The 16,907-nt window shown below is 38.6% G+C and overlaps 1 protein-coding gene across 1 annotated transcript in view; it reads right to left on the minus strand.

Annotated features, from left to right (window-relative positions):
• MYBPC1 (myosin binding protein C1) overlaps positions 1–16,907 on the minus strand; it is a 45,276-nt gene that overhangs the window by 16,090 nt on the left and 12,279 nt on the right. The window contains exons 9-21 of the mRNA XM_071550055.1: positions 16,583–16,749; positions 15,018–15,150; positions 13,351–13,475; positions 12,182–12,287; positions 11,708–11,874; positions 10,227–10,389; positions 8,920–9,026; positions 7,548–7,681; positions 6,290–6,446; positions 5,547–5,651; positions 4,715–4,903; positions 3,316–3,454; positions 3,167–3,240 (exon numbers count right to left, since the gene is read on the minus strand). Of these exons, the coding sequence (XP_071406156.1) occupies positions 3,167–3,240; positions 3,316–3,454; positions 4,715–4,903; positions 5,547–5,651; positions 6,290–6,446; positions 7,548–7,681; positions 8,920–9,026; positions 10,227–10,389; positions 11,708–11,874; positions 12,182–12,287; positions 13,351–13,475; positions 15,018–15,150; positions 16,583–16,749 (1,766 nt within the window). The remainder of the gene's footprint in view (positions 1–3,166; positions 3,241–3,315; positions 3,455–4,714; positions 4,904–5,546; positions 5,652–6,289; positions 6,447–7,547; positions 7,682–8,919; positions 9,027–10,226; positions 10,390–11,707; positions 11,875–12,181; positions 12,288–13,350; positions 13,476–15,017; positions 15,151–16,582; positions 16,750–16,907) is intronic.

The raw sequence follows: 16,907 nt of genomic DNA on the forward strand, positions 1-16,907 counted from the left end.
GGAGAAAAGAGATGGGAAGAGGGCATCTAGATCACAGCATCGTTACATGTGATGCCCACAGGAAAGCTAAAGGATATAGGAAGAGGAGGAGATAAGGTGGTATGTTTTTCTTTGGGCCTTAGAAATACAACAATGAAGAGACAAAAGGAACATTTGGAAGAGAGAAATGGAACAAAGTGATGATAGGAGAAAGTGTAGAAGGAGAAGAAAACACATCATAGAAGAGATAAGAAATTCAGAGATAAATTTTGAGTAAGAGAGACAGGAAAAAAAGGTCTTGGAAAAAAAAACTTGAGGAAACAGAGGAAGAGAACACATTTAGCTAAAGGCAACATAGAAGATTAAAGAAGACCAAACCCATGGATGATGACAGAGATGATGTAAACCCTAAGGTTTTATTTCCTGAATGAAGCTATCACTGCCCTGGATTTCCTGTAATCCTGGAACTGGCTATTTTTAGGATAATAGAAATACTGTTCTAGTATCTGTGCATGGTCCTGGATGAGTACACTGGCAAAGATCTCAGCCAACAGAAACTCTGTGAAGTGCTTATTTACTAGCTTTGAAAACAGATCATCTGCAGGTACAATAGCCTGTTGAAAGCAGATAAACAGTGTCCTAGGGAACACCAGGCCGAGCTCCTCAGGCTGCCCTTGAAATGTCCCACAAGAACCAGTCATGAGCATACTTTACTAGTAACTGACTTCTTCAATGTCAACAAAATTTGGTCTACTCTGCATCACCACAACAAGAAGTTGAAGTCAGACGTTGACAACTAGAGGAGTTCTATATTCTTGTTGTTCACACCTATGCAATGATTTATCCAGATACTCATGATGAGACTCCAGTTCAGTAATATACGCAGAGATCTGCCAGACGTAGTACATAGTTAAGGACATCTAAGAGTCCACCACATCTATGAAGTTATAAGGTTCAGACTAAAAGGAAATACCATTTTTTGCAAAGCAAAACCAATGCTCATGATGCTTGTTCTTTTAAGTTATCATTACATATTTTTATCTTCCTATTTTCAGCTTGTGATTTTGCCTGATTGTTATGTTAAGGAAGTCTCAAAAAAGCCCTCTTTAAGACTACTTCAGTGACAACAGTGAAAGAATGGAGAATGTAAAGACAAATGAGTTTACAAACAGATAAGTAAGAGAACAGAACAGCAGAATGAATATAGACAGTAATGAAAAGTACCTTGAAATTAAAAAGTTATTAAAACATCACAGAAGAAATTAGTTTGAGGCAGAAAAAGCACTGAATGTACTGAGAGAAAGGTGCACTGAGATATTGCAAGAAAGGAAAAAAGAACTTAATACAGAGAAAAATGTATAATCCAATAACATGACTTTTAAAACTGGTATTTTCTACTTCTCTTGTTTCTTCCTAAGCAGTTTCATAATATATATACATAATGTCAATTGTGTATATATAGATGTATATGCATATATAGGAGGCATATATAGATACACATAAACACTCAGAAAACTATGTAAAATACATTGTACCCATTGTATTTTAACTGAGGTGGGTAACAATAAAATGGCAGGCTTGACTGCCATTTTGTTGTATCTTCATATGTTTTAAGCTTATCTGAAAAAAAAAGTAAAGAATTTGTTCCATTCAACAGGTATAAAATGATCTTCTGTCCAACAGTCCTTTAAAGATAGATTTGGGAGATTCCTCTGAAAGCCATAATTTGGATTTATGTGTTTAAATTTCTTATTCTCTCTTGTCACCAAATTTGGGCATCACATACTGTAATGTCAAGGGTTTATGACAGTAGTATATTACAAGCACTTACAACTTTTCCTTTCTATTCTGCCAGTACTAAACAAAGCAGAATAGACAGTATACACTGAAGTCCTCATATTGACAGCCCCCTTTATATTCCCCTACATCTGGTCTGTGCAATGGAAATAACATAAGAATACTGCATCTTAGTGGAAGACTGCATGCTTACTTGTTCTGAGCTGTTCCCACAGCTCCCTCCCAATACACAAGGAAAACCCTTCCTACCATTCCAGCTGTGTTTGCCTTCAGGTACTCTTCTCCAGGTCTCTGAGCTTCTTGCAGTCTGTTTCTGCTCCTTAAAGATATTCAGCTCAATACTACAATATGCTGAGTGCTCCTGAGAAAAGCCAGTGGTTCTTCTTCACACCCTCTCCCACTCGCTTGGGAGATAACTGAGTGTACTCTGATCCTGTGGCGTCTGACCACTTTTATGAGCTACTGTTTCCTGGATTGTCTGAATATGAAACATGTGACAGTATGAATGACAAGTTCTGCCTTCTACCTCCTGTCTGCAGGCATGGACTGGGTTCATGAAAAGCTTTCATGAAAAGGGGTGTTCAGCCCATCACTTGATTTACAACACAGTTAAAAGCAGCAGCTAGAGGAGCTGAAGATAACTGTGTCCCATTCATCCACATCCAAAACATTGCTGCAGTTGATGTTGTTGGCCCACAGAGGTTGGGTGTTGCACATACCACTCCAGGCTATTTGATACTTACGCAAATGCTGGTGGATTTTACTTTTTGAGAATAGGCTTCATTTGATGCCAGTTCAGAGGAAAATCTGCTGGAAAATACTAAGTTCCTGCTGCTTGAGCACCAGAGACTCTTAGTTGTAAAATATATTTCTCTGTTCCTTCTTATTTTGCTCTCAAGAGTTTATTCAGTCTCTTACATCTTTGTCTTTCTCCTTCAGTTCTGTATCCACTTTTTTCTTAGATGGATATAGTTAAAGATCCCGTATATGACTGCACTGAAATATTGGAGAAATTAAGTATCTAGACATGAACTTTGCCTGCCTAGATAACTTCTGCAGGAAACTATGGGAGAGGCTCTCTGTCCTTAGAGTTGGGTATGACACTTGAATCAGCCAGTCAGTAATATGTCAGCATAGGGATTACCACACTGAGGACCTCCTGTACCTGAACCCCATCTGAACATATTTTGGACCACACCCATAATTTCCTACACATTCATGCATCCATCTGCTCTTTCCTGCCTTGACTATCACCTGGCTTCTGAAAGAGCACATCTATTAACACAGTTCTTGGTACACTGGAACAGATTATATGGCTTTTGATTTGGATTTCAGATCAAATATAAGATACGTCGAACTACAATCAGTGGGTGGGATCTGGAATACAAACCAAAGAAAGCCTGAACAAAACTCTTCTGCTTGAGATTTTCTGACTGATTAGTCTCTGCCATACTGTGAGAGCACCTGATACCCATAGAGAAAAAATGGAGAAAGTCTCACCTACTTTCACCATGAGCAACATACCCCAGGTGTTCTGACTTACTTCCTTCAAAGCAGTACTCTATAACATAGCCATCTAATCCTGCTGCTCCAATCTGGTCTGGTGGCCTCCACTTCATTGTCACTGAGGTGTCAGTCACTCCATCCACTGCCAGCATAGTTGGTGGGCTGGTAACAGCTGAGGCAAAAAGGCAGCAGGGAGAAGGCAGAAAAATGTGTTACAATTAAAAGCTTACATTTATGGTGTGTATTCCTCTAGTTTAGCATTGTAGGTGATTGTCTAAATCCTGCTTTACAGGAGAACCAGCTACCTCATCCCATATCTGCTCACAGCCTGATCCAAAGATGAATTCCTCCTGCTGAGGATAGAGAAGGACAAAGAATTGTGGAGGGTAGAGCAGAGCACTTGGGAGCATTGCGTTCTACCACAGCAGGTATTTTCGGGTGAGAAGGGAACACACTGTAGGAATAACAGCCACCTTCTTCCCTTGCCTCTTTGTTCTGGGGGTGCTGCTGAGCAAGGTGAGAACCTTTGCTGGCCTACAGAAGAAGACGTCTTTCTTTTACACGGACTTGTCATTGTCACAATAGTTAGAAAATCTGTTTCTTTATATGAAGAGGCCACGGAATTAGTCAGGAAAAAAGTCCCTGCTTAAGCTAATGGGGATCCATGAGGCAAAGAGTGAAATTATGGACTATCCAAATGTATTTTATCTCATGATTCGTTGCAATATTTAGCACATTTTTTCCCTTATAGGAAACCTTTATGATAGATTGTATACCTGTGATTTTTTTAAAAACTGAAATATATGAATTATTTGTGACTACCTGTACATCCTGTACATTTTTAAGTGGCAAAAAAGCCTAAGTAATGAAATGTGAAAGTAAGTCTAATTTGCATATAGTGCAGCCTGCAAATACTGGTTTTATGACTTGTAGCCATTTTTTCCTGATCACTTTTGGCCAAAAGTCAGTGACTGCCTGAACTTAGAGCTGGAGAAAGACACATAAACCAACCAAGTCTATTATTCATTAACTTCACTTATTCTCTAAATTGTCAGTTTGACTGACAATAGTTTGACTGTTGATTCAGGATGTACCTATTATGCACAAAAATGTGGAACTATTAGTTTATATTACTATTACAGTTCTGATCCTTAAAACACATTGACTGCAGTGTTGACTGTATCAGGCTCACCTATAGTATGTCACTGGTTTATTTGAGTGCATCGTTTTTCTGTCTATGCCTCCTTGTTTCTTGTTTATAAAAGACTGTAATTCCAGGGATAGACATGTACTTTATGAAGCACCTCATACAGACAGGTCCTGAGCAACACAAGTGCCACATGAACGTCAGTTATATAATTAGAGGACTATAATAATGTATTAATAATTATGTTCTAAAGGCATGCCTATCTCTGTGCTCCTGAATACTTACCTAAAGGAACAAAGGACTTTGAAGGCATACTTGGTTTGGATGTGCCAATTGCGTTCACAGCAAACACACGGACCTCATAAGCAACACCTTCAATCATCTTCTTTGGCTCAAAAGTTGTTTCTTTACACAGTTCAAAATTCAGCCTCATCCACCTGGAGCTTTGTTTCTTTTTCCTCTCAATGAAATATCCTATTGACCAAACAAAATTTTATTATAGTAAGTGATGACATAAAGGTCAATAGTGAAGGGTTTGGTTTTTGACTGCTCAATGGTATTTTTTATGGATATCCCCTTTTAGCCTCAGAATGATTTAGGGATTATTGTTAAATTTTCCTCATGGTAAAATATCTGACAGTCACATGTTTTGCTTTCATGGCCACATATGACCTTTTCTGGGACTTCACTGACAACACTGCTGTGTTTCTTTCAGAGTGACAAGGGTCTGATTGCACTGGCCTCTGCGCCTCTCTGACTTCCCTCTGGGTTCAGTGTATTAGAAGATATTCCTATTTACTCAGTAAATTGTTTCTGCAATTCCTGTTAACATTCAAACAGGCTAATAACAGTTCAAAGTTTTGTTTTGTAAGAGGTTGTCTTTTAAGCAAAGGGCTTAATAATGTGGCAACATATAGAATGACAAACCTCAATACATTGGGAAAACAGGCATCTGATAAAGTCAAAGAGTAGGTGGAAGATTCTGACAACTGAATACTATCAGTGCACCTCTCCAGGGCCTGAGCTAAACTCTGATCCTATTGTATTGCAGCCATTATTTGGGGTTTGTTTCTTTTGTTTATATTAGAACATCACCACAAAAAAAAAAAGTATATACCTAAGATGGGTGATCCACCATCATTTGCTGGAGGTTCCCAGGTCATAATACACCAGTCTTCACCCACCTCAGTCACATTTGGTGCCAGAGGAGGATCAGGGACATCTGTTGTAAACAAAGTAAATATTATTTTAAAAAAATCTTCTTATTATGGCATATGTTGAATTAAAAATGTTAAGTAAGAAACAAATATGAATAGTTTTTCATATGCAACAGGAATTCCTAATGGAGGGAGAGAGAAAATTTGTGGATCCTGTCTGGTGGTTAGGAATGGATAAGTGCCAAGTTCTTCAGCACAATTGAGACACTTGAGAGGCACTTGAGGACATGTGGTAAGACAGAGCTCACAGCCACAGGGAGAATGGAGGACAAAGAGTGATGATAAGGGCAGCCTGAGAGAACCACGGAAGTTGGGTCCCTGCAATGTGAGGTGGCAGCAGAGTGATAATTAGCTTAGGTCCCATGCCAAGCTCCTGTGTGCTTCAGTAACACTGAGCCTTAGTACCCTTGCATCTCAATTCCTCACCTGACAACGGAGACAAAAAGATAAATGGAAGTTTTCTGAGAATCTACAACAGTTTCGTAGCTAGGGAGGGCAGCAGGTACAGAACAGACGCTTCAGGCAGAGAAAGGAGAATTTGTCTCTTGCTGGACTGCAGAAAAGTGTGGGTCTTCAAGAAGCGTTTATTGAAAATGGCTATGATAAAAGACATGGCTCATGTGCACAGTTCCACATGACTTACCAACCACTTTAATGTTGATTAGAGCTGTGTCCTCTCCAGCTTCATTCTTTAAAGTTATTCTAAAAGGACCTGAATCTTCCCTCTCAGCTGTATCAATGACCAGGCAGCTGCTGTCTGGGTATGTTTCTGCCCGGATTCTTCCACTGTCTGTGATCCCCTAGGAACCAAGGTAAGCAGAAGGAAATCATATTTTCTATATTTGAGAATAAAATGCTCAAAAATAAAAATTCAAAAGTAGTACAGTACACTTCAACAAAATCCTTAAAGCAACTCTAAGACTCAGAATTTTAGTTACTTAATGATGACAAAAATGACAAAATAACTAAAATAAGTAAAAATGAATAAAACACAGTAACTGTTTAGTACTCAGTTCAGCTACTGCATCACAAAGGATGAGGCACTAGGCTTACTTGTCCTGTGGGCAAGAATATGCTTTTGTAAACACCCCTTGACTTTAATTTGATGGAAAGAGAATAGTGGATTCTCCCAGAGGTCAGATAAAAAATTAATTCATTCACTTTAAAGGTGAGAGTGATTGTTATGGTCAGTAGTTTGTCCTCACATATTTCAAATGCTGTTGCTTATTTTGAAGTAGGATTTCTCTAAGAATAATTCCCTATTTGGACACCACAATTAATTTTCAAACTAATATTTGAAAAAAAGTAGTCACAGATTTGACCAGACAGGTCTGATGAATGCAGTAGTAATAGTGTGTTTCAGCTTCCACACACCACAATGAAAATTTAAATGTGCAAATGACTCTTTTGGTACTTACACAGCCAGTGCAAAAGTTTTGCATTAAGGCACCAGCTGCAAGATGCCACTTGCCCAGCCCAGCCTGTTGTTCCATTTGAGACTTGACACTGCATGAGAACTTGTCATTAATTTTCCAAAATCAAGCCATATCATGGCTTCCTTTCAAAACCTGGCAGCCATTCTGAGCAGTATGTAATAAGGAAGCAGCCATTCGGTAGATTTTTTTTTTAGGTTTTTTTCTGCATCTCATGTATCTCTCCTTTACTATTTATTTATAGCAAACACATGTTTTTTCATTCATTAATCTCAGCCTTTCCTTAAAAAGACCCAAGAATACTAAATAATATTTATACATTTCATCCTTGAGCGAGGACTTTTACATGAAGGGCATTTTCCCCTTATTTTCTGCTGATAAAATAAATGTCTTTTCAAGGCTAAAGGTTATTTTTTGAAGGGGAAGCCTCCTTGTTAAGCTAAAGAAATGTGTACAATGACAATGTACCTTGTCACCTCTACTCCACACGACTTTTGGAGTTGGTTCACCAGTGATGGGGATCTCAAGTCGTAGTTTGCTTCCTGCCACTACCGTAACAGTGTTATTTTCCCCAAGACCATCCAGGTGAAGTTTAGGAGGATCTGAAAAAGGAAAGATTGTCCAAATCTGTCATGCAGCTGCTGTTCTGAGAGTTCAGTGACCTGACACAGGTCTGCAACATAAAGAAACATGCTCTATGTTTTGCAATTTTCCTGGTATTTCTAGTCAGCTGATTTTTTGTTTGGAAGAAAATTTGTGAAGAAAATCTATTTAAGAAAATAGTTATCTCATGAAAATGAAATCCTGGCACCACAGAAATTTTGGAATAGTAATACCATGTGGAGCAAAAAAAATTTCCTGAAGCAGAATTATGTATATTCACATAACTTCTGAGAGAGATTTCCTCTAAGTGGCTCTTGAGAATTTCCATTACAGGCTTTTTGCCACACCCTTTACCATGCTTCAGACTTCACTGTTCTCACAGTTTAAAAGTTTTCTTAACCCAAATCCTTTTCTGAAAGTGAAATTATCACTTTTATTGTACCCCATGTGTATGAAGAACAGGTAATGAATATCCTCTTACAACTTGTTTAACATGTTGGAAATATAGCAGTGGGCATTCCCCCCTAGCATAACTTCCCTTTTCACTCCCCCTACATCTAACCAATACTTTTTCTAACACAGATATCCTGTTTCTTTCAGCTTCAACTAAAGAACATGTTTTCTAAAACTTTGGTCATTTATATTGCTGTCCTTTTGACTTCCAAGTTACAGGTTGCAGTTAGAAGCTGGTGAGGTATTGTTGTGGGAAGAGTCGATGCCTTGTTTAGTTTTGTTTGAAGGACTGGGATCATTAACAAGCCTTTTGTTTTGCTGAGTGAAGGAAAGCTAGGCAGAAACTTTTCCCCCTCTAGATAGCATTTAAAGTATTTAGTGAATAGGTAAATTTGTACCTGTTCTAATAAACTTTTACCAAACTAAATCACATTTTGCAATGTTAGCAAGCCAGTTCTTCAAAGACAACACTGTATATCTGAGAAGTGGATAGCAACAACAGGTATTTTACACAAACTTTTAATAATGGTTTAAGTTTAGTAATTCAACACCAAGAAGCCTTCAGGTTCCCCCAGCATGTAAGGTATATGAGTAGATCCTGAGCACAGGCAAAGGACTCTCCAAGCAGGTCTCGCACTTTGCCAAAGCAGCAGGTCTGTCTTCTCTGGTAGATGCCTGCCCAGAGGATACTAACTGATTGTAAACAAGGATATTTCACACTGCTTTTAGTTCCAAAGTTCAAAGAAAGAGATCTTATGTATAAGTAGTTGTGCACTATACTTACCCACAATATGTACTTTGCATGGAATATTAATATTATAAGCATCTGGTACAAACATGTATTCACCCTCATCATCAACAGCAGAAGTCGGTATGACAAATCTGTGGATTCTGTAAAAAAATTGAAAAAGAAATCCATGTCAATTATTTCTGAAGACTGCTTGAAGCTATAAGGAAACATTTGTGAAAAGTTTAGGAGATCTCTGGAAGTGTAAAGTAAGTAAAATTACTGACTAAAAATCCTTTGTTTGTCACTTTATTGGTGTTTTACCTGATTAAATACTGTGTGATTTGTACGTAACATTATTGAGACAACCACCAAATAATGTAACCAATTCCAATATTGTTTCTTTGAGGACAGAACTAGGAACCTACAGGAGTGTAATCTCTTTGACATAGGGATTCTGTCCTGCTGCCATTAGATTGTACTTTGGTTGTTCAAGAAGAAATCCCTTTGTGGGAATAGTCTGACTTTTCTTGGACCATCTTTGTGACAGGATCCAGTCTATTATTTGCATGCCAGAATAAAAGCATGGGTGAGCAAATCAAATGCTGCTCTTACTGTCTAACTGTGTCGTCCGGTGTGATGACATTTTTGCTCTCCTATGACCTGCTGTGGCTAAACTTTGTTCTAGGCAGGACTCTCATTTTTGTCCCTCCTGCTCCCCTTCCCTTCATCTCACCCTTGGGCCTACATGACTTGTGGGGAGCTCCTTCACTTTAGGTCAACCCAAGGGGCAATTGCACAGCTGGCACTTGTGCCTTGCTGCTGCCTGGGGAGTCAATGCAAACATTCCAAAGCTGGTTTAGGAGCAACTTCACAAGTACATTCTGCAGCTTTATGAATGGTGAAGGGTGTGTAGTTAAAGGTCTGACCTGGTTTGGGTTTTTTGAGGTTTGTTTCTTAGTTGTTTGTGGGGTTTTTACTGCCAAACATCACATGGAAAAAGGATGGATTATAAATGCAAAGGAACTTGATATCTCCATATAGTTTGCATGGGCAGAGTTACATGGTCTGAGTTGATACAAACAGGAGCTATGAGGAAAAGGCATTTAAAAGCTATATATTTTTAATGGGTTCTACCAATTATTTTACTTTACTACGTAATATCCCATAGTAACAGCCCACAGCCAAAATACACAAGATTAAAGGAAGCGAGGAGAAACAGCTTTTAAGATGATAAAAATAAATGTTTTGAGGGACAGAAGACAGGCTTGATTAGCAGATAATTTTTAGTGAAGTAGCCCACACACTAACACGTGTCTACAGTGTCATTCCATGAAAAGCCAAGCCAATACACACAGGCTTACCTTCCTTTGTGATAAAGCTTTACACGGTCACTAGCTTCAATCAGCTGCCCATTTTTGTACCATTTCCCTTCCACGTTCTCAGATATCTCACACTTCAGATGGATTTCCTGTCCAAGCCTCACAGTCTGGTCTTGTAGTGCAAGTGATATCTTCAGTGGTCGCACTTAGGCAAACAGAAGCAGAGGTATTAATGCTGGTAACAAATAATAGCTCTTGATCATGCCACAGAGCCGATGCCAGTCATTGCAATAGTCTTCAGAACAGAAAAATGCGTCCAATAATAAAGTTCTCAAGTTGAAATACTGATAATATATACATGTAAACTCCCTAAATTAACTCTTCTCATGTACTCTGATATCTCAGAAAGGGTGATCCAAAATAGCCTGACGGGAAACTCTGTGGATATTGCCAGTAGAAGAATTAAGCCCAGGAGCATAATTTGCATGTTGTCCCCTCTCTGATGTTTAGGTGCCAAAAGTAGGGTGTTTCTTTTCCCCAGAGTCCAGTAAGCAACTGTCAAGAAGGGAATGACTTGTGTCCCCAGATCTATGCACTAGAAGGGATTACAGCCCACCTTTCCTATGACCTAACAGTGATCAAGCTTTTGGCAAAGGCTGACTGGCCAGCAAACTGAACTTCATACACTACTTGGTCTCATGTTTGCTGAAGTGCCTTGACTCACCCTGTGAATACCCACAGGGATTACTGGCTTTTGCAAAACTTGAGTTTGAGAACTGGTTCTCCAGTAGACTTCCACTTTCTGGAAGATTAGATGCTGCAGAGCAGAGTCCAGTCTAAACACACAGTACAATCTCTATGCAATAAATATCCCTGACTATAATCTGGCATAGAAAACAAAGAGTGACAGGAAAAGGCAATGTTTTATAGATAGACAGTTGGAAAGTCCTCAGAAGATGTTAAAAGAAAGGTGATGGAGCTCTGTAGCCATAGAGGATAATTTCCAACTTGATAATAAAATAGCATGAATTGGTTAGGATGGCAATTTGTACAAAATAGTCAAAAACAGCATGAGTATTAAAAAAAAAAGTGGATATTTATGCATAATGCACGATAACTTTGGAGGATGGTCAGATAAATTTTGTTAAAGAAAACCCAGGTATGCTAAAGAGATGTTGCACAAAGCTGAGGGGCCTACGGAGTCCTGTGTTCGTGCCTAGGTTTGGCTTTCCAGTGAAAACCTGAAATGATTAAGAAAGAGCTGATACTTCCCTTGAAGATTTCACTTTGTTACCCATTGTATCTTTGAATGCATTTCTTCATTTTCCATCTTAATGGAGTGGCAGGAAGTTATCAAGCAGAACTAGTTCATGGCCTGCTACAGTGTCTAAAGGGAAGTCACTGTTCTGGAGATTTGCAGCAAAGAAATTGGTATGAAAGTTAAGTCTCTCTTTAAATTATTTATTTCTGTGTGCCAGCAAACTGTGACATATGAATTGAAGAACAAGATGGATGATACTCACAATCAACCGCAAGCTTGGCTTCTGATTGCCCTCCAGTTGTCATAACTGAATAAGTTGCAGTGTCATTTTTTGCAGCTTCCTCTATGATCAAAGTGTGTTTTTTACCCTCAACCTTGATTCGATACCGAGATTTAGGATCATCGGTAAGTTCTACGCCATTCCTAAACCTATTGGAAAACAAAAAATGATTCATTTTTCAACAGAAGTTCTGTACAAATAAGATTTCCATAGACTGAAACTTAGAGAGAAGTCTTCACAAGACCCTAAGGCACTAGAAAAGGTTAAACAAATGCATCCATGAATGTAAAAGGATACTTTTGTTGCTGTTATATTTTTGAATAATGTTTTATTGAGATTTTCTTAACAATTTGCAGGTTTACTGGTATAGAAAAAGCTCCCTACATTTTTACCCACAATTAAAATCTTCTGGGTTTTATTCTCAAGGAAAAACACTGTGTTCAAAGTGTGCCTTACCATTTGACATTTGCATCATCCTCAGACACTTCACAGCTCAGTTCTACACGTTCACCAACATAAGTACTGGTATCCTCCAGGCCCTTGGTCACCAAAATTGGAGGATCTTTGGAAAGAAAAAAATACAGATTTACAATTTGAGAGAGAAAATTAAGTGGCAGAGGTTTTCAAAATCATGCTGTAGAAGCTTATACTACTTTAAAATTCTAATATGGGTATCAATGCACCTCTTTTTGTCTTAGATCAGGAAAGTGATTGCTCATTAAGACGCTAGTACAAAATGTGCTAAATAAAAAGTAACATTTGTTCATATTCATACCTGCCTTGCATCCCATTTTACTGACAGTATGTCCAGGCAGCTTGACACAAGAAGCTGACATTTCCCTCTTGCCTCCCATAGATGCTTCTCATAAAACTGGGTTTTCATTAGGTCCTATAGCCCATTATGCACAATAAGGTGGCCTGATGGCATATCGTGACAACCTTATTGGTTTAATCCATACTTGATGTTACAACTCAAGTTTATTTAATAGTGAGAGACTACAACAGTTATCCTATGCTGCTTATAACGGCAATGGGCTCCATTAATTTAAAAAGGGCTTTGAAATATTTCATTTTTTTTCTCTCACTGTGTTTTTATTTTGTTGTGCACATGTGAGTAATCAACACCATGGGAGCAAACAGAGTGAAGATATGGCCACCAATTCATAATTTTTGATAGAGTCAGTGCAGATGGAATGAAAATCAGTGCAGATGGAATGAAAACTATGTGCTAGAAAGCCTGATCTGAGGGTGCTTGAAACAGACTAGTTGGACTGAAGTATCGAAGTTTTCAGGTACCTAAGTGAGGTGTTAAAGAAAGCCAGTGCTATGACACACCAATCTCCAAAATGGCTTAAAGCTATGAAGGGCTGCACAACCCCACTGGATCCCAATGCACAGTATAAAACCAACCCCACCCCCAATTTAGAGTTTCCACTAAGTAACTGAACACAGGATGAGGATAAAAAAAATTGGCAAGGGATCACAGAAGTGCAGAATAATCCTAAGGGCTGCTAATACTAATACAAAAATATACTGAACCAGATCCTCCCCATTAATTTCTGTTGCTGCCAAAGAAGTTATGTCAATTTAGGGCAGGTGAAACAGCATCAGATTGACATAGTTACCTCTCACAAACAGTTCTGTGGAGCATTTCTCATCACCAGCTGTTACATAATAGCGAGCATCATCTGTCATCGAACAGTTATTGATGAATAAAATGCGCTGGTTACCTTTGTGCTCAAAAATGTACCTGTTTGAACAGGAATGCAGCAAAGAGACATTAGCAAACTGCTGGACCCCTTTTGTTTAATGTATAAAGTGTTTTAGGGATTATTAGAGGCAAAAATACTGGGATTTACACAGTGCTGGAAAAATTGTCCTTGGAAGAAATTTCCAAGTTTCAGCAGTGCTGTCGTAGACTTCTAGAAAAAAGAGCTGTGGTGTAAAGTGACAATGAGCTCCTTCTGACTTGTTCCAGAATCGCAGAGTTGGGTGATATGGAAAAAAAATTAATTTAAAATAAAAAGAAAAAACAAGAAGGAAAAGAGAGCAGGCATGGAATGATGGCAAATAAAATGGACTCTGAAACTCTAGATGAGTAAAGCTGAAAATAACTAGTAAGAGGACACCATCACTCATTCCAACATTTTTGTGAAGTATAATAATAGCCAAAGTTAAGAAGTTAATATTGTTGGTAGGCCAGATGGCACTAGATATCAGTAATGGGATATGGGGTTTTGGTAATGGAGCCTTTCACCTTTATGTCACTAGATCTGCTCCAGGTTTGTAATGGCCAAAGCTCATTAGCATCTGACGGCTGCTTCTGCAGCCTGGTAGAAATGCACTGGAGCACTCAATCCAGGCCCTTCTGCTGGAGATGTGTTCATAGAGCTGCCTGCAAAAAGTTCTGAATGGCTCATGGCAAATAAAGGGGCTAAAGAAAAGGTACTCTCTTTATTATCCATTTTTTTTGTTAATTATGAAGATTAATCAAAATCCTTCATTGACTTTTGCAGCAACAGAACAAAGGAAATCTGCCCCTTTTCTGTATGAGGGCTGCTGTTAATTATTTTTGCTAGGATTTTGTGCTGCTGAGAAACATTTGAGGAGCATTACATTGCTATGCACATCATCATTTCTGGCTGTGTCTGACTGTGGAATGGGGTTTTCTGAACTGGGTTGTTCCAGCTGTTGCTCTACATGTACTCAAATGTCTGCAACTAAAATGCCACTTCTAGGTAAAGCCAGAGAGTAAACCAATATGCAGTTGATACAGATGAAGAATCTTAGGTACACTAGACCTGTTGAACGACTGGTAGTGAAAGTTGTTGAGTTCAGTGTGTTAAAGTTAACTGGGTCATGGAAGATGAGACAAACCTTTCACCCCTTTTGTCAGATGGTTTGTGAGCCAGATGGGTACATATGTGATGTCAAACTTATCTCTCAGCACACAATTACTGTAGAAAGATTATGTCTGACTTCAGATGTAGGACTGAGGACAAATGATTTATTTACTCGCAGTGCCTCCTGATTTTTTAAAAACTACTGTGTAGGAAAAGGCACCATGGTTTGTTGAGGATCTCTAATACTTTTCTCTTGAGACAAAGGAGCCGATCTGCATCACATTTAGCCTACAATGGACTTTTTTGGGTCATAAGCAATAAAGCATCATTTGCATACACTTCACGTCTAATGAAATTCAGAAATAAAATCAATGTAATCTGAGCAACACTCGTGATAAAGAAGTACGTGTGTACCCATTTTATTGCTTCCATATGATAAAATTACTTACTTTGCACTTGGTCGTATTTCTTGACCATTTTTATACCATTTGAGTTCCACTGTTGGATCTGCGAGCTCCACCATGAATCTCACTTTACCTCCTTTGTCCACCTGATATGCAGGATCGAGACCTTTGGCAAAAGCTGTTACGGAAGTCAAGTGTTATTATAAAATAATATCAGAAAACAAGAATATGAATGCTGCAATGACATTGCATAAATCTCATCAAAGCTGTCCAAATACATGCACACGATGTTATGCATCACCCCATATTCTTACACTAGTCTGCAATAGAATCAGATTGTCTCCTAGAAACATTAGAATAAGCACAAAGTTGTTCAGGTCTGATTATCCTGACCAAGGTCAAACTAGTAGCTCTTCTTGACTTTGCAGTGTGACTGTATTGTGAATAGGATTGGGTAGCTGTAGTTTTAATGGCTTGCTGTAGGCCAAGTTGTTCTGGGCAAGGGAAGGCCCTGTGAAAATGAAACATTTCAAAACACTTAAGCATAAATATTTCAACATTGCCAGGCAAGAAAATTAGACCCAGAGAGCAGCCATCTGTGGGCTCAAAATAAATAAATGGTGTCAGAAACAAATTGCCCACAGCTGAGGAACCAGTTTTTGCTGAGGTTTATATCATGCATGTGTCTGATTGCAGGGGTCTGAACGTATCAAACACAACAGGAATAGAGTTATTAAGTGTGAAAATGATTTTTTATGTATCTTGTTGCAGTACAAAAATTAATGTGTAGTAACAAAACATGTTATGATGTCAGGTAATGGATGAGGAGAGAGGGTATATCAGGCCGCTGAATTACAGCTGGATTTGTGCAGGACTTCACCTACACAAAAGGGACTCCTCCAGGAAACCAGTGAAACAGCAAATGTGTATTTTGCATCCAGTTCTGAAATGCTGTACAGGAACAAGCAGGTGCCACAATAGTATAATGGATAGTGTGTTGTATTTATATGTGTGTGTGTAGACATATTATGTGACATACACATGTATTTTATATACACACACACATATGCACACACCTATATATATACATATACATAGAAACACATATTTATATTTTTGTATATACATACACCACTCATACTATTCAGTAGGGTAGACGGGGAAAGATAGGCCTGAATGTCCTCACCCAGTGCAGGGTGGAGGGTTTTCAGTACAGCTGGGATTTCTGGGGAATGTAGATTAAGTGTAAAATGGAATTATGAAAACCAAACAATGTGTTTAGAGTGACCTACATTTAAAACTGAAGATACTGATGATAACAGAAGGTCTAATTTCCATATTGTTTGAACAGCTTTCCACACAACTGGGGGACATGGCTCCAGATGGAACTAGTGCTTGTCTGAGAGGGAGGGACAATTTGGTAAGCTAATGGGATAGGGTTTACAGTATCCACAGAGGACCAAAGCTGCTTTTTGATTAACACCTTGAAGTAATGAGTCTTGAGTTGTAGTGTGCAAGTTCCTTTGCATGGAAATGAAGCATATTTGGGTTTTTAAGGCAGATGGTCATGTTTGATTAATGAGCATAAGAATACTCTGCCATATCCATACCTGCACTCTTCTTCACCTCCCTGCGCATCCGCTTCAGACGCTTTAACATTCCTCTCAGGTCAGTGATGCCATACTGAAAAGCAATCTTCTCATATTCGCTGGGATTAGCATTCTTCAGGAGATCCCACACATCCACCTCAGGTTCTTCCTCTTGTTGTTTAACCTCCCTAACATTAGCAAAATAAAATTGTGGGAGAAGAGTTAGTAAGGCTTTATCCCACCATGAAAAATAGGTGAAGGTGAATTATGGTGAGACAAGAAATGGTTTGACTAAAATTTGAAAGCTGCCATCATATTTTTTTATTTCACTCAATGCGAGTGGAAT

This window comes from Pithys albifrons, chromosome 3 (assembly GCF_047495875.1).
Source record: "Pithys albifrons albifrons isolate INPA30051 chromosome 3, PitAlb_v1, whole genome shotgun sequence".
NCBI lineage: Eukaryota > Metazoa > Chordata > Aves > Passeriformes > Thamnophilidae > Pithys > Pithys albifrons.